This window comes from Oncorhynchus mykiss, chromosome 17, assembly GCF_013265735.2.
Source record: "Oncorhynchus mykiss isolate Arlee chromosome 17, USDA_OmykA_1.1, whole genome shotgun sequence".
Classification (NCBI taxonomy): Eukaryota; Metazoa; Chordata; class Actinopteri; order Salmoniformes; family Salmonidae; genus Oncorhynchus; species Oncorhynchus mykiss.
In genome coordinates, this window is record NC_048581.1 from 77,244,438 (window position 1) to 77,262,937 (window position 18,500).

General features: G+C 40.2%; 1 protein-coding gene across 7 annotated transcripts in view; it reads left to right on the forward strand.

Moving 5' to 3' along the window:
* The window catches only part of LOC110494606 (neural cell adhesion molecule L1-like protein), a 94,318-nt gene extending 77,563 nt beyond the window's left edge, over positions 1–16,755 (forward strand). For all 7 annotated transcript variants that reach the window (XM_021569822.2, XM_021569828.2, XM_021569826.2 and 4 more), the window contains 7 exons: positions 368–483; positions 740–944; positions 1,094–1,216; positions 3,026–3,205; positions 13,285–13,416; positions 14,192–14,264; positions 15,523–16,755. In XM_021569822.2, the coding sequence (XP_021425497.2) occupies positions 368–483; positions 740–944; positions 1,094–1,216; positions 3,026–3,205; positions 13,285–13,416; positions 14,192–14,264; positions 15,523–15,730 (1,037 nt within the window). In that variant the 3' untranslated portion in view covers positions 15,731–16,755. The remainder of the gene's footprint in view (positions 1–367; positions 484–739; positions 945–1,093; positions 1,217–3,025; positions 3,206–13,284; positions 13,417–14,191; positions 14,265–15,522) is intronic.
* The last annotated feature ends 1,745 nt before the right edge of the window (positions 16,756–18,500 follow it).

Here is an 18,500-nt window from a genome sequence, read left to right on the forward strand (position 1 = left end):
TTACCTCAGGTGGTCAAATACAATGTTATAGATTTTTAAAAAGCAACCTTGTTAAGAATGTTTTGTCTTCCTTTAGAGGTTTCGTAATACTTTGTTGTCATACTGTCTGGTATCATCGCTTAGGTAATAGCAGTGAGCCCCACACTAGTTCCTACCTTGTGAAAGTGGTACATCACATTATTTAGATGCAGTCACTGATCTATAGATTCATATTTTACAGAAGCATATATTTGAAGCATCTAAATACTCAACTCAGCCAATACCAAACATATATTATGATCTGGTGGATCATTCACCATAAAGCTGAGCTTATATTTCACATGTACGGGCTGAATGGACTGTGACGTGAGTGTATTTGGCCCTGCAGTCCCCTCTGCGGCTCCTGATGATGTAGCGGTGGAGGTGATGAACAACTCGCTGGTCAAGGTCAGCTGGATGCGTGTTCACAAGGACAAGCTGCATGGACATCTGGGAGGCTACAGGGTAATTCTTTAAAACAGCCCTGAAACTTTCAGACACAGTTTAAAGGGAGAGACTCTGACCTCGTTGGATCTCCTGGACCTCTCACTCCACTTTGTCTCCATAACGCTGGCAGCGCACTGTTACCTTACACAGGCCACTAGCGCAAAATACTATAACCCAGACTATAGCCTTCCCCATTCAGGATGTATTGTCCTTTTCTCACATACGATCTGTTAGATTCATAACACTGTGTGTCCTTCTGTCATGGCGGTGTCAGATAAGCTGGTGGCGGCTGCGTAGTCTGCTGGACTCAAAGAAGACTCACGGGGACAAACACACTCTGACATTCCCGGGGGACCGGAACCATGCCATGGTACCAGGGCTCACGCCCTTCTCTGAGTACAGCCTCATCATCATGACCTTCAACAGGCGAGGCAATGGGCCAGGTAGCCACGCCGTCAACTTCAAAACCCCAGAGGGAGGTAAGACAGGAGGGGAGAGGAGCGTGCCATGGAACATATTAATTCACTACTGTGCAACTGAAGAAGAAAATAAACTATCTGGACATATCTGGCTTATTGTGCTATTGTGTTAACACTTTTTACTACTTGTATATTTGTTTGTTTCCCAGTTCCAGAGAAAACCCCAGTTTTCAGGGTCACAGATGTTCAGAAGCACACCGTCACTCTCACCTGGGCACCTCCTCTGGAGGCCAACGGAGTCCTTACAGGATACCTGCTAGAGTATCAGCTGAGTATGTACAAATCTTTCCACTTCCCTGTTAACCTGCAGTCTGACATGCACCAGGCTCCCTTCATTCAATATGTCTAGCAACTCCTTGATCTTACCACTATGATATATTGCTGTGCTTATGAGTGGTGCTACAGTGCATTTTTTAATGCTTGTTAATGATAGTCTCTAGTTTAGCTCCTACAGCTGGTGTGAAATATTTGTCTTAATATAGAAATGTGAGAAAATACATGCAGAGCTTTGATTTTGAAGATCCACAGGTTTAAATCTCACAAGTTGTTGCATGAGAATATGATCAAATGGAGAACAAATACTCAGATGAAAAATACCCTCAAGGAGAAAAGAATGAGGGTTGAATACAGCTAAATGTTAAACGTCTGTTATTGGATGGCATTATTGGATGGCATCAGAAAGCATGGAAGTGGATATCCAGTGTGACTCATTGATAGTATGAATGTAGAATGACCCCCTTGGTGAGAGAGGGGTCAGTATCTGGCCTGTGTGATGTGTTGTGATCCGGCACCAGCAGCGCTGACCAAGGCCAGCGTGTCACGGCCTTTTATGGTCTTGGTTACTGACCCCATCCTGTCCACCGGGGACTTCGTCACAACCAACGACCCAGATTAAACAGTCACAGGACAACAATAATGTGTATGTGTGTGTCCCTCCCTGGCCTGAAACAATAACGATGATGAGGCTGATTAAAACATTTCAAAGACAGCTTTGCAAAGTAACTCTCCCTAATGGTTTTTGATTTTTCCGCTGCACAAGAGGGTCAAAAGTGTCATGTTGTATTTCAGAAGAAGGGACGTTTTCATTGTGCAATCATGATAAAGCTGATGGACTCTTTTGAAGTGAGTGGTTTTGGAGGAAGTGATGTTAATGGTAAAGATAATGCACCAGAGGAAGCAGCAGAGGAATTGAAAAGCTGCTGCAAAGCTGTTCCAGGGCTGAGCCCAGCTTCATAGAGGTTATTTGCTAACTTAATATTTCACAGGTTTCACAGGACCTACACTGTTAGATTGATGGCCAGTTCCATCTCTAGGGAAGGGAGAACCAACTACCAATGCAAATCAGATGTTGTTCACAGGTTGCACCTCCATCACTCGGTCGTGTCATGCCATTGTTGTGAATAGTGGTGTCCTAAAGTCGTGATAAGCCCAGTCATTCTGGATGGAGGCTAACGACTGTTTAGTCTAAATTACACTATAGTGCCTGGAAATACGACGACATTGCTAAAGTAGTCAAATGTTCAGTAGGAAACAACTTTGCCAGCATTATCATGTCATCAAATTTACTTTAGACAGATGGAAATGTTGTCATTAGCTAGCAAAGTTTGTCAAGAATAGCTAGCAATGCTAACAGTAGCTCGCTAAAATCCGGTGTCCTCCCCTCAATCTTAGCTAACTAGCTAACGTTATACTGCATCTAAAGCCAACCTGGCAACATCAAAATGATTAAAAAGATTTTCCTTGTAATTATTTGCCTCCTTTTGAATGGTATTGTATTTCTAAGCCACTCTAATGCACCTTTGATTCAATCTTTATCAGCGCTCATTGACAATACATTGAGTAGAATGCTCAGTTGGCCATCAGTCCAAAACAAACATTCAAAACAACATTGTGACGAAACATGCAACCCATGATTACATGCTCACACAATGTGGTCCTATATCTACCAAACCCACAACATATTATGAGTGTCCTTTTCAAATGATCAATCAAATGCTTATTTTTTCCTTCTGTATCAGAGATATCCTTTGTGTCCATTAATACATGAAGACACGTTTAATCGAGTCTCTGTGTGTGTTTAGTCAACGACACAGAGGAGGTGGGTGTCCTGCAGACTGTGGATATCAGCAACCCTGACACCACCATGTGGGTCCTGCAGAACCTGGAGGCTATCAGCAGATACAAGTTCTACCTGCGCCCCTGCACCAGGGTGGGCTGTGGGCCCCGGGTCAGCAAGGAGAGCACCACCACGCCTGAAGCACGTAAGTCACACAGGCCGAGGTGTGGCAGGGGGATACTGGAGGAAATCCTTTGAGAATGGAAGGGGGGTATGGGTTTATTGTTGGGGGAAATAGCGAGACGTGGTAGCAGGACTTTGTATTAGAGGGATGATGTATTCTGTAAATGACCAAGCCTGTACACCGTAAATGACCAAGCCTGTACACTGTAGATGACCAAGCCATTTCAGTAATGTATTAGCTCATTGAATTTCAGGGAATGTGATATTGGCTCCAACTGCCAGGCTTTTCATATCTCCATCTAAGTAATGTTTGTGGGTAAACAATATCATAAGGGTGTGAGAAGGGGTTTCATTCATCATTGTCATAAAAGAGCAAATGCTTATTGATTTGAAGGAGAAAGCGAGATATGAAACAAACGGCTGGAAAAGAGAATTGCCTTCAGCAAGGGAAAATGCACATTTTCTGTATTGTATAATTATATAGGAATTGGTAAAGTAAGTAGATTGCCATTGCAATGTTTGGCTCATGCATATGACACAACATTTTCATCTTATGAATTCTATGTCAGTTCTACTTCAGTGGAGTGTTAGATGTACTCTGTCGGAACCAGGCCAAGCTCAATTCAACTGAGTCTTTGGGAGTGGAGATAAGGGGGTGACACCAGTCAAAGATGATTAGAATCTAATGAAAATAAGCAAGTGCACTTGAATGTGTAATGGAGGGTCTGCACTGTGGTGCCACATCACACATAGCTTCTGTCTAACAATAGTCATAATTGATTTGGGTACTCTCTAATAGTAAGGGCTTGTAAATTGATATAAATGGTTAACAAAACATAGCATCCTTTTCAATCAAACACAGTAAGCAGGCTTCTGGGATTAATTAAATGCAAGAATGCATGTTTAGATTGATTTACTAAACAAAACACCATTATGGTATGAAATCCAAATAAATATACTTTCTCCGTGTGTGGGAGTAATGTCAAATCAAATCATGTTTTTTTTGTCACGTGCTTTGTAAATAATAGGAGCAGACTAATAGTGAAATGTTAATTTACGGGCCCTTCCCAACATTGCAGAGAGAATAATAACACAAGGAGTAAATACACAATGAAGTAACGATTACTTGGCTACATACACGGGGTCCCAGTACTGAGTCAATGTTCAGGGGTACGAGGTAATTGAGGTAGATGTCTAGCATTTTGTTGCTAGACATCATTGCTAGGCAACAATTTTCAGGTCTTGCCATAGATTTTTAGTAGATTAAATTCTTGCGTCGAGCAATCCCGTATCCGGGAGCGTAATCATAGCCTCAAGCTCATTGCCATAACGCAACGTTCGCAAATTAAATGAAAGAAATATATTCACTCACAAGCTTAGCCTTTTGTTAACAACACTGTCATCTCAGATTTTCAAAATATGTTTTTCAATCATAGCTACACAAGCATTTGTGTAAGAGTATTGATAGATAGCATAGCATTAAGCCTAGCATTCAGCAGGCAACATTTTCACAAAAACAAGAAAAGCATTCAAATAAAATCATTTACCTTTGAAGAACTTCGGATGTTTTCAATGAGGAGACTCTCAGTTAGATAGCAAATGTTCAGTTTTTCCAAAAATATTATTTGTGTAGTAGAAATCACTCCATTTTGTTCATCACGTTTGGCTAAGAAAAAAAACAGAAAATTCAGTCATTACAACGCCAAACTTTTTTCCAAATTAACTCCATAATATCGACAGAAACATGGCAAACGTTGTTTAGAATCAATCCTCAAGGTGTTTTTCACATATCTATTCGATGATAAATCATTCGTGGCAGTTGGGTTTCTCCTCTGAAGCAAATGGAAAAATACACGCAGCTGGAGATTACGCAATAATTGCGACAGAGGACACCAAGCGAGCACCTGGTAGATGTAGTGTAAAATGGTCAATCTTCCAATGATATGCCTACAAATACGTCACAATGCTGCAGACACCTTGGGGAAACGACAGAAAGTGTAAGCTCATTCCTGGCGCATTCACAGCCATATAAGGAGACATTGGAACACAGCGCCATCAAAATCTGGGGCACTTCCTGTTTGAAATTTCATCTTGGTTTCGCCGGTAGCATCAGTTCTGTGGCACTCACAGATAATATATTTGCAGTTTTGGAAACATCAGAGTGTTTTCTTTCCAAAGCTGTCAATTATATGCATAGTCGAGCATCTTTTCGTGACAAAATATCTTGTTTAATATGGGAACGTTGTTTTATCCAAAAATTAAAAGGGCGCCCCCTATATCCAAGAAGTTTTAAGTTAAAACTGTAACTCGGCCAGTCAGGAACATTAACTGTCTGCTTGGTGAGGAACTCCAGTGTAGATTTGGCCTTGTGTTTTAGTTTAATGTCCTGCAGAAAGATGAATTCATCTCCCAGTGTCTGCTGAAAAGCAGACTGAACCAGGTTTTCCTCTAGGATCTTGCATGTGATTAGCTCTATTCTATTTTTTTTTTATATCATGAAAAATTCCCCAGTCCTTAACCATTAGAGGCATACTCATAACATGATGCAGCCACCACTATGCTTGAAAATATGGAGAGTAGTACTCAGTAGGGTTGAATATTTTCCTGGTATTTTACAAATGTACCCGCCAAAACGGAAGTGTCATTCAAAAGCGTTATAAAGCATATAAATATGTCTGGATTTAAATTAATCTAGCTCCAGTAGGCTAATATTTTTGAGTGTGAACTTTTACTGTATTGTATTATATGGACTGGAATTACGCACATCTTTCAAACCATGATAAAGCAGAAGAGAACATGTGATTCTGGTGCAGCACATGCAGTATACAAAGTTACAAGTATAGGCTAGCAAATTTGATTATATCGTTGAAATATAATAGAGCCTATTTGTATAAGTAGTATATATACCTTTCATAATATTTCCCCTAATGTTATTAGCTTTCCTCCTCTTTCTCTATTGTTGCTTTGTTCCTTTCTCACTTTCAACAGTTAATAGAAATATGTTTCGTAGTCCTTATCTTCATCATTCTAATGAAATCCTTGAGTAATATAGAACTAGAATTAGATGCAGAAGGCTTTAATTTCACGTCACAAAGATTGAATGGTTAGGGTCTGAATAAATAATTGCTATAGCTTACCGCCAAAGCGTATTCACTCTTTCAAACTATCCGTGAGTTCTATTGGCTGCTGTATTTAACATTCAGCAAAAAGAGCTTGCGTCCCTCTTCGAATAGTCTATTGGTATAAGAAATGCAAAAATAAATAACTAAAAGTCCAGCAGGCTATTCTAGTCTAGCTTTTCCTGCATGGGACTCCAAGAGCTAAGGAGTGTTTGTTAAGGAGAGAGGCCAGCGGAGCACAGGTGCTTGGGTATTGTGCAAGAGACAGAGGATATACGTTAGAAGCTTATAATGCATAACCCATCAGAAATGAGCTAAATATAAGGCTAATACTGCATTGAATTTATTACCTGAAAGAGTTAGGCTAGGACATCTATATATAAATCTAGAACAGGATTGTCTATTTTGGATGCCATTTGAATGGTGTTAATGGAGAGAGAGGAAGACTGTGAGAGAGTGCTCATATGTGCAGTGATTTAAAGCAATGATATTCAAGTGATAGGCTATTATAAAACTCTGCAGCTGCAAATTAAAAAAGTGCAAAACTTTACTGTTAGGCGGAGCAGCACAGGGGAACCCAAGAGCAGACTCAGACCAAGAAACAGGGATGAATAAACTAAGGTATTTATTGTAACACAGGGGGATATGGAGTGCAGATCTGGGGAAGCTCAGATGAGTAGTAGGAAACTAATGTGGAGGCTGAGGTTGGAGTGAGCTGGGTTGGAACAGGGTAAACAGGTCCGGAGAGAATCCAATGGAGTGGTGGTGTGGTGAATGCAGAACAGGGTAGCAGGTTGGTGAGATGTGGAACAGGAGCCAGGAGCCAGAGTCAGAACGGCAAAACTGTAGTGAGAGGATAAACAGCGTCAGGCAGGGAAACAGACACAGCAGGGTAACAGGGTCTTGAATAATCATAAATAGCTAGAATCATAAACTGACTGAGCAGAGATTACGATCTGGCAGAGTGGAAGATGCAGGACTGAGTATTTGTAGAGATCTTGATTATGGAAGGGGTTGCAGCTGGTGAGGATCCGCTCTGGCTCCAGCACACCTGTCTCCAACCACACAATTACAAACAAACAGAAAGGGAGGGAGAGAGAGAGAGAGAGAGAGTGTGTACTGGAGAAGTGGCTGCAGGTCAAGGTGACACCGGATGTCCACTAGGGGGTGTGGCAGGAGCAGATGTGACATTAACAATTAAAAAACAAGGTGACCCCCGAAAGCCAGATGATTATGGGTACAGTAAATTACATTCGGTCAGTAAGTGCATTCGGTCTTTATATTACTGTAGTATAGGCAATGCTGGAACAAATGTAGGCCTACCTGTCACAAGAAAAAAAGTTACCATGATGAGATAACAGGTCTACATGCATTGTGAATTGCACTCCATACTGAGATGGGCTGTCTGTCACCAACCTGAGCGTTGATTCATCATGCAGAGTCTGCAGAGAAGCCAGATTTAGACATTGCACATAATTTAATAGTTCCATTTCAAGCCATGCTGTTCATAAAAATAATTTATAATATTTTACCGGTTCCTCTGTTATCCCGGGAAAAGATAGTGGTTTTGGGAGGGAAAATCCTGGTAAATCTAGATACCCGGGTTCCCGCCGTTCCCGCCATTCAACCCTAGTACTCAGTAATGTATTGTATTTGCCCCAAAATTAACACTTTGTATTCAGGCGTCCTTCTTTTCACTCTGTCAATTCGGTTATTATTGTGGAGTAACTACAATGTCTTTGATCCATCCTCAGTTTTCTCCTATGACAGACAGTAAACTCTGTAACTGCTCCAAAGTTACGAGTGGCCTCATAGTGAAATCCCTGAGCGGTTTCCTTCCTCTCCAGCTACTAAGTTAGGAAGGACGTCTGTATCTTTGTAGTGACTGGGTGTATTGATAAACCATCTAAATTGTAATGAATATCTTCACCATGCTCAAAGGGATATTCAATGTCTGCTTTTTTAAAGCATGCTACTTATTATTTGACTTGTTAAGCACATTTTTTATTTAGGCTTGCATAATAGAGGGGTTCTTGAATACTTATTTACTCAAGACATTTCAGCTTTTCATGTTTTATGAATTTAAAACATTTAGAAAAACTATTTCCACTTTTACGTTATGGGGTATTGTGTATAGGCCAGTAATACATTTATTTTTTTATTTTTTATGCATTTTAAATTCGGGATGTAACACAACAAAATGTGGAAAATGTCAAGGGCTGTGAATACATTCTGTACATACAGTATAGATAGTATAGATAGGGGTAAAGTGACTAATGTAGTATTGTTTTGAATATATACCCTGTAAACTCAGGAAAGACGGAGATGGCCCTGAGTTGTAATCTACTTAATATACATGATTGGATCTCCCATCACATTTATGTAGGGAAACATTTTGCATCTTTTTCATGCTTATATTGCAGTTGGTGTCAGCACATGTTCTTGCTGTGCCATGCTGAAGTACGTAAGGCTTTTAACTTATGCAATTGATAATAATGTGTGCCCGTCAGGTGGGTATCCATCTTCTTGATGATACGTTCACTGTGTGGTGTGGAAGCTAAAACCACTTTCCATACATGTATCTGCTTGGTAATGCTTTCCTTTCTTATTTTCCATCTCCTCACCAGTTTCCACAGTGGTATCCACTGTCAGTATGTAGATTTCTGTTTATGTGCAGCACAAAGCAACTTCTGTAGTCTAACACTGATGGAAATCATCCCTACAGGTATATTCTCTGCAAAATAACTACATTGATTTATTTCTGCATGAGTCATCCATCAATTATTGGTATCAAATCCTTGGTGGATACTTGAGTACTACTGTAGCTCTCACATTCCATTTCTGACAAAGACTATTCTTCTGATATCTGTTAGTATGATTTCTATAAGCTATACTGTATGCGGTTTCTTTAACATAAACTAGTTGTGAGTGCATGAATATGGATAAAGGGCTGAAATACAGGTGGGAGGTGAATCTTGGAGACGCAGCTCCTGGCCCAGTTGCCTGCATGGTTGACTAGGTCAAGCAGGCATTTAGAAAACAAGTCTGATGTCAGCAACCATTAAGACACATAATATTTCACACCAATAAGGAACTAAGATGATGCAGATACTCCCCTCATCTGTGAATAATTGCCCTTCTCTGTTGCGTGCCCTTGCCATCAGCGCTGAGCACTCTGATGCCTCCGTTCATTAGTAGACCAATACAGACTCCGCTGTTTTCAGACAAAGTTTGTGGGTTTCTCTGCAGTAACAATGGTAATGAGGATCCCGTTTATAAATTCATATGAATCCAGTCTCATTAGTGAATCTGTAAATTAATATTGACTTTTGTTCCAACAACATTAGGCTCAATGTCACACGTATTACAAACAGAGGGATCAAATTAAGCTTTAGGTACAGCATACAGGAAGGCTATCAGACGTGCATATGCTGTATATTGTAGTGTCAATAAAAGTTCAAATGATGCCGTCTTTGTTTCATCAGAGGAAAAGTCCCTTCCTGTAGTATAAATCATTACCAATGATCACCTCTAACCACACATTAGACCTTATTTGCTTGTTGTTTGATGGTATTCATTGCTCAAGCCACGATTGCGCACCCCAATTAAAAGTCAGACATGCTTTTAAGTTATGTACCCAGTAGGTCTCTCAGGTCCTCTGGCACTGGCCGTTTAACTTTCCCAAAGACTAGGACCAAGATGCATGGAGAGGATACCTTTAGTTATTATGCCCCCGGCCTCTGGAATAGCCTGCCAGAGAACCTGAGGTGGGCCGAAACTGTGGACATTTTTAAAGGAGATCTTAAAGCACATACGTTTTTTTTTTTTCCTTAGAGTGCTTTTTAGTCATTCAGTTTTTTCATTCTTTTGTTTGTTGTGTAGTAAATATTTCAGCCTTGTTTTTATTGTTTTGTATTCGTTTTTTCCTGTGAAACACATTGCATTGCATTCCTTGTCTGAAATGTGTGGTATAAATAAAGCTTGATTTGATTTAATTTGCTCTGTAGTAGTAACCACCCAGACTAGTTGTTATATGAGACATATCTGTAGACTAAAAATTCATATCAGTCCACTATACCTGTAGTTGTAGCGTACTAAAAGTTTTATTAGTCAGTAGACTGTAGCTCCCGCTCCCTGACTCAAAAAATAGACAATAATCTTCAGATGTCTTCCTTTTCAGGCCAGTCTGCCTCCCCCTCATGTCCAAGCACTACAGTCTCCCATATGGCCAAGTTCACCCGTTCCAACATAGGTATTCATACAACCAATTGTGTTCAATATGGCAATGATAGCCATAGGTGAAAACCACAGGAGGCTGGTGAGGGGATGAAGGCTCATAATAAATGAGAATGGAATGGCATCAAGCACATGGAAACCATGTCTTTGATGTGTTTGATACCGTTCAATCATTCCGTACCTACCATTACTATGAGCCTGTCCTCCCCAATTAAGGTGCCACCAGTCACCTGTAGTGAAAACACTAAACTCTAGTGATACCATATGATAAAAATACTCTTCTCTATTTTGAGCTTAACTTCAATCAATAAAAACTAGCTTAAGAATTGATGTTGAGTTAAAGTCCCGCAAACACCTCAACAAACTCATTAAGAGACAGTCCTGTTTTTTAAGGGGCGGCAGGTAGCCTAGTGGTTAGAGCGTTGGGCCAGTAACCGAAAGGTTGCTAGATTGAATCCCTGAGCTGACAAGGTAGAAATCTGTTGTTCTGCCCCTGAACCAGGCAGTTAACCCACTGTTTAGGAACAGTCATTGTAAATAAGAATTTATTCTTAACTGATTTGCCTAGTTAAATAAATAATCTATTCCATACCTGAAGGTGTGAGTGTAGTTTAAAAAAGGTTAAATGGAAATGTCTGGTGATGGCTTGGTCAATATCTTGCTGTGTATTTGTCATATGTCTAATTGATTTGTTGGGCCAAAGTCCTCCTTTACACAGCAAGATATTGACCAAACCATCACCTGCCACCTTCATTTAACCTTCAACTGAGGAAACAACAATAGTGCTGTTGGACAAGCAAATGTCCATACAGTAGCAATATTTGAGCTGGAGTAAATGTAGGCCTAGTCAGGCCGAGTGAGGAGGAGGAGCAGGAGGTGTGAGCTCTTACAGAGAGGGTGATATTTAGGGGAAACTGAGATAAGTGGATAAGTGGAAACTGTTGATAGCTGTAGATCAGAATATTTAAGTGTACTGGGCTCAGCTTTAAAAGATCTCCCTGACTTTGAAGAGCCATTTTGCAGGCGTTGTGGCAGGGCCAGGGCTGCGCTCCCTGCTGTGGCAACAGATGCTTTCTGCAGCCTTTAATACCAGGCAGAGCAGTGCAATGACAGACACGCCAAAGCCTGGGATATTTTTTGTCACTTAGAATAATCATACTAAGCAAATGATGGGAATTACCATAGTTACAGTCATACACCAGCTTTACCCATGGTGTGTCGTTTGTGCTCACAGGGATGGGCAGCCCAGACACAGGTGTCCTTGTGTTCTGAATTATCACCTGAGCAAACACCTGAGCAGGAGACACAGTCGAAGATTTGCATGTTTGCCTGAGGGAGATGAAGGGGATTGTTTGCCGTTGACCTGTCGTACCAAAGCTGTGCAACCTTTCTTTTCAAACTTGCAATTTGAAGTGGTGCATTATTCTCACCCTCCCTCCAGCTGCAGTGGTTCTTTGATTTCCTGGAGTGTCATTCTTCAGAGACTTTATTAGTCTGTTATTGTCTAATGTATGCAGCATCGCTGTGTACATGAGTTAAGCTGCAGTGAGGCACAGGGACTTCTGCTCACCCCTGATATTCAACATTTCCGTCGAAATGTATACTGTTGTAGAGAGAAGCACAATCTATGTGATTTGAAAGCGATAGCAATCAGTTGTATTAAGAAAATGAACACGCAAGGTCAATAAGCAGGGTTTTGGATTGTTCATTTAGTCTGCATGTTTCAATGGACACATACTCTCTTCAGCTTTGCTGGCTTTCCTTGGCTTTCCTTTTCCTTTGTCAATTTCATTTCAAGTGATTCAGGAAATGTGCCAGTTATTGATAAGCCTTCATTCTATATCCTCCAGTAGTATTAAACATGAGACACATATGTTAGACTATATATACTGCACTGTATGTGCATAAGCAAATGGATTGACTTCATCAACAAGTCCCTGGCCAGCTTTAGATCCATGTTTTTTGTGTGTACTGTCCTTAATCCTTTACTAACCCTGTTCTGCCATGTATCCCCTCTTCCTCCTTCATCTGTCTGTCAATCACAGCCCTGTTGAATATTAGTTCCTCAGTTCGTGACAACTTTGCAAACATTATTATTTATTATTTAGTTATTTCATCGAACGCTCTGTAGATAACCCTTTAACCCTTCCCATGAGTACTAACCCTCCCTGATTGTGCACCTAGGTAAAGGTAACTAGAATATCTCTGAGGCAGTTAACTCCTCTAACACTTTCCACGTGATTGAGGGGCTGGAGCTTGGGACTGTGTACACTGTGCACCTTATGACTAACAACTGGGTTGATAATACTAGTATTTTTGAATATGTAATCAGGACCAGGGCTAAAGTGAGCAGGGATGCTATTGGAAAAGAAGAAAAAGCTCTCCCACCCCCCAGTCAAATCCCTACACACATAATCACCATAACCAATTGAAGTTGTATTAAGTATGCCGGTGCACCAATGTCCTTGAACATGTCTCAAGGTATCATGCATGGTTCTCTGTGTCAATAGGATTTTTGATATATTTTTTGTGACTTGGTGAAAGGAATTCCATTTGAACAACCTCCTCAGTTGATTAATTAGACAAGGGGATTAGCTGTTTAATATTAATACTGGTACACTTCCATTTCAACATCACCTGCTGCCTCTGCATCCAATAGACTTTGTCGATGTAAACATTCAATCAAGTGTCCTCATGAAAGGCAGAGTCAAAGTCAAAGTGTTGTTGTTTCTTCTTCTCTCCTCAGGTCTGGCAAGCATCCATGGAGGAATCTCTACCCAGGGCTGGTTCATCGGACTGATGTGTGTCGCGGCTCTCCTCACACTCATGGTGTTAATCGCCTGCTTTGTCAACAGAAATAAAGGAGGGAAATATTCCGGTAGGTACTCAAACACACACACGCACACACATTGCACCTTATGAATGCTAACAAATCACTGCACTAGGCATAATTATATTTCCATTTAGAGTCTTTATTACCAAAGAGAAATGATCACTCTGGACACCATTATAGACATATTTAAGCTGATACATTATTAGTAGTAGAAATATACATCACACCACTGTTCAACATTTCAATGCTGATATTTACAGTATAATGAGAACTTAAATTAATTGGAGCATATGCATTTATATTTATAACATTTAAATAAATACAGCATATTTGAAATATGCAGCATTTGAATAACAAAACATAGAATGCACAGAATACACAGAAGATATGTAAATGTTATGGTCACATGCCAGCGGTGGGGATCTTAATGCCAGTCCTGTCTGTGGGGGATAGGGGGTCATTTACAGTACCTTTCATCTTTATTCACTTATTGAGCGCCAGGTTCAGCTCAGCTAATCGCCTATCATATCAGAAAGACAGTCTAAATCCCAGGGCTTTGTTCTGTGATGCATTCATTAAACACTACCTCCTGCACTTTCACTGATAGTTAGCTTTCCCTTTTGAAATTAGGATTCAGTTGTTACTCATATTGTAAATGTTGCTGACATCAAGCACTGAGTATGTTGTACTCAGGAATGTGTGAGAACTTGTAAGGTGTTTTAGCAGAACATTACTTTGTCTTTAACATGGTATAAAGTTGTTTATTGAATGTTGTACTGTACTCAAGGTACCCTAAACATTGATCTTTCTCTCCGACCAGTAAAGGAGAAAGAGGATCTTCATCCAGACCTAGAGTCCCAGGGTATCCATGATGACACCTTCTGTGAATACAGGTAATCATACCACCAACCACCATTGTATCACTAATTCAGAAATCAGCTCATATATTAACTTTGTTTTGAATTATCACATTGTATAATTCTATCTCTGCATTTCTCCTGATTTAAAAAGAAAACCCTACATGCATGAGCTTAACACAGACCTTCACAGACATCCCTGTTCAAGACATGTGATGGGCTGAGTAACATGTACTCTAAACATGTGGTAAACAGCAACAAATACTCCCGTTGTTGTTTACACATCAGTGATGTTGATGTGGTATCACCCTATATTGTGCATTGTTATTAGGTAGATGTGTCCTGGTAGAGCTCAGGTCATTAGCAGTAACAGCCTCATTGTTCAGATGTTACTATTTGTTTCTGAATGGAGCTCAATGAAGGAAGGCTGCCTGGCCACAACACAACCCAGCAGGAGGCTAAAACCAATCTGTGTAATTGAATGCAGCTCATCTCCGGGGCAGTAAAATCTGTGCTCAATTCATTAATCTTTCACTGGTCCGATTCAGATCACACTCACAGAGTGCAACTCAGAGACCCACACTTCACTTCAATCAGTAGTCTCACACTCAGAACCTAACTGGAAGTTATGAATCAGAAGTAGCCTAGACATCTTCATCATGTGGTCACAGTAAAGTTGTGAAGTAGAATGTTGCGTCTGGTCCCTATATATGGCCCCCAATGTCAAACCACAGGAAAGCACATTTATTGTATTTTTACTCCAAAATCAAAAAATGCTCAGATCCCTGAAGCACCTGACTTCACCATCATTTCCCATGTAGGAGCAGCATGATGCCAATCCAAACCATTAGTCTATACAATGAACCCTTTATGTGATCACTCTCGTGTTGAATAATTCAATGAAAACTACAGCCTGAGCATCTCTCCCCATACAGACAGGGTTAAAATGCACCTTGTGACTGCAGCATGTGCACGGTCGACATCTGCATCAGCCTGACAACCAAATCAATACCCCATCTTCTTTTAATTATCCCATTCATTGTCACATACATTGATATACTGTACATGTAGGGTTTAAGTACACTTGACAGGAGTGCCCTTTACTAGTGCACATATCTGATCATTTTTCATCCGTAAACATTGCTGCCAATCACCGAAGCTCTTCATTTAAGCTCTTTGGGTTCAAACCTGCCTGTGTCCCTGTCCTTACCAATAAAGCCCATAGAGTTAAGCCATGAGTGAAATTAGGTGGTTTTGAAATCCCCTGTCTTTGTGCCGTCATGTTGTGACACAGTGACAATGATGAGAAGCCACTGAAGGGCAGCCAGCACTCTCTGAGCGGACAGATCAAAGCAGAGGACAGTGGGGACAGCCTGGTGGACTATGGGGATGAGGACATCCAGTTCAACGAAGATGGCTCCTTCATCGGCGAGTACGCAGGTCGCAAAGAAAAGAAGGTATCCATGGAAGTCAAAGGAACCACGAATCAGAGCACAGCGTGAGAGCAAGGAAAACGGTCCATCATCCATCCTTAGGACAATACTTTCATTAGACTGGTGGAGGGGAGGGGACATAAAGTAAGTCGATTACATAATCTGTACCAATCACAATCCAATGTCAAATGTAATGTGTCATTGTCAGCTGCACTGCCATCTTCATTTTATAAAGCTGTTTGTTTTATCAAGCTGTAACAGAATGCATAATTTCCAAATGTATATATTATTGTATGTGGGAGTGTTTTATATTACTGCAAATCAGTGAAAACCTTTGAGGCTTTTTGCATTTTTTTGTCAAATGCACCAACTGTTTGACATCAATTCAAATGTAAAAAGGAAGAAAAAGAAATCTCCAGTCCACATTGATCCTTGTCTTATACTACCAGATCTCATGCCCAGTCATCATTTAGCAAACTACATGTGTATGTGAGCAGATGATGTCAGCCTGTTTCAGTTGAAGCAAATATTGGCATTTTATATTTGAAATGCATTCATTAAATATGATTTTAATATGTGTACAAAAGCTGTTCATCAACTTATTTCCTGGTTTTATATATGAAAAAAATAACAATACAAAACAGATGCCTCAGTTATATCACATGAAATGCCAAAAGATCTAAGGCAAGGGCTCTGAGAACTCTCAGTTGATAACAGGAAAGTACTTCTGCTGTTTCCACAGTGAGGTTATGATTCAGTGGTTTTATGTGCCAGCTAACATGCAGACAATTATCAACCGAGTTGCCACTTGATCTATTCTAGCTCATCAAAATACCAATTAAAGCATTCATGTTGTTCCCATGTTCTTAGAACAGCCTTGCTCATTACAACTTGCATGTCATTGTAGACAATGCCATTCAACTCCAAAAAAGTAATCATAGTAAACCTGTTTGAAAGTCAACCTAAACGTTACCATGATGATCGCCTTCGATTGCATCTTTGTACAAATACATAAAATATAGCTATTGTATGTTAAAGAATGTTTGTGGATGTTTTGATGTTATTAAATTGTTTAACTTTTCATTACCATTGGCTATAGACTGACTGTCCATCTTTAAACTGCATACAGAAAGAATAATTCAACATAAATATACATTGTGTTTTGGGGTTTGTAATGAACTCTGCTTCTGCAGAAAGTTTTTGAATGTCATTACAACACGCCATATTGTGAAATTAGTAAATCCACTCCTTAGCTAGCTAGTTCAAGTCGTGAACCACATACTAAGCTATATGGAAGGTCATACCAAGGATCATTTAGCTATTTGATTTAGAATTTTAAGACCTCTTGAAGTATCAAAAATATATATAAAAAATGAAAAAAGAGTTTTGGTGTTACTGCTATTAGCCCATCGAAACAGTTCAGATGCTACAGACTAAAATTGGTAGATCGGCTCCAGTGTCGCCAGACGAGTCTCCTGACACTTGTGGAGGTCATAGAGCAAAAGGCAACATAGGTGGGTGCGGTGAATTGAGAAACATCCAATGTAAAAAAAATGATATCTCTAGCTTAATCTGACAGAATTGTGTATTATGCTAATTACATTTCCGCGCGGGCGTGGACATCGGCCTTAGGGGGCTAACAGAGGGTTGGGAGGGCTGCCCATAACAATAAAAGCATCTAGCTGTCTAATAACTGTAGAATGGTGGGTGGGGGGGGGGGGGGGGGGGGTTGTATCTGAAAAGGTGTCACTTTAAGTTCTGTCTCCAAGGTTGTTAACCTTTCGACAACATTCCGCTGAAAAGGCGCGCGAAATTCAAATTATTTAAAAAAAATATGTAACTTTCACACATTAACAAGTCCAATATTTTGCAGAAATACTCATAATAAACATTGATAAAATATGCTAGTGTTATTCACAGAATTAAAGATAGACTTCTCCTTAATTAATGCGACCGCTGTGTCAAATTTAAAAAAAACTTTACGGAAAAAGCATAATCTGAGAACGGCGCTCAGAGCCCAAAACAGTCAGAGGAATATCTGCCATTTTGCAATCAACAAAGTTAGAAACAACACCATAAATATTCACTTACTTTTGATCTTCATCAGAAGACACTCCCAGGAATCCCAGTTCGACAATTAAGGACTGATTTGTTCCATAAAGATACATAATTTATGTCCAAATAGCCACTTGTTGTTAGCGTGTTCAGCCCAGTTATCCATCTTCATGAGGCGCAGGCACTTCATCCAGACAAAAACTCGAAAAGTTCCGTTACAGTCCTTTAGAAACATGTCAAAAGATGTATGGAATCAATCGTTAGGATGTTTCTAACATAAAACATGAATAATGTTCCAACCGGAGAATTCCCTTGTCTTCAGAAAATGCACTGGAACGCGAGGTAACTCTGTCAGGAGCGCGCGTCATGAGACCAAGGCTCTCTGCCAGACCACTGACTCAAAGAGGTCTCATGAGCCCCTCCTTTAAAGTAGAATCCTCATTCAAGTTTCAAAATACTGTTGACATCTAGTGGAAGCCATCTAGGAAGTGCAACCTCATCCATATCTCAATGTGTATTCGGTAGGCCAAGCTTTGAAAAATTACAAACCTCAGATGTCCCACTTCATGGTTGGATTTTTTCTCAGGTTTTTGCCTGCCATATGAGTTCTGTTATACTCACAGACATCATTCAAACAGTTTTAGAAACTTCAGAGTGTTTTCTATCCAATACTCATAATGATATGCATAAATTGCATCTGGGACAGAGTAAGAGGCAGTTCACTCTGGGCACGCTATTCATCCAAAAGTGAAAATGCTGCCCCCTATCCCAAAAAGGTTTTAAC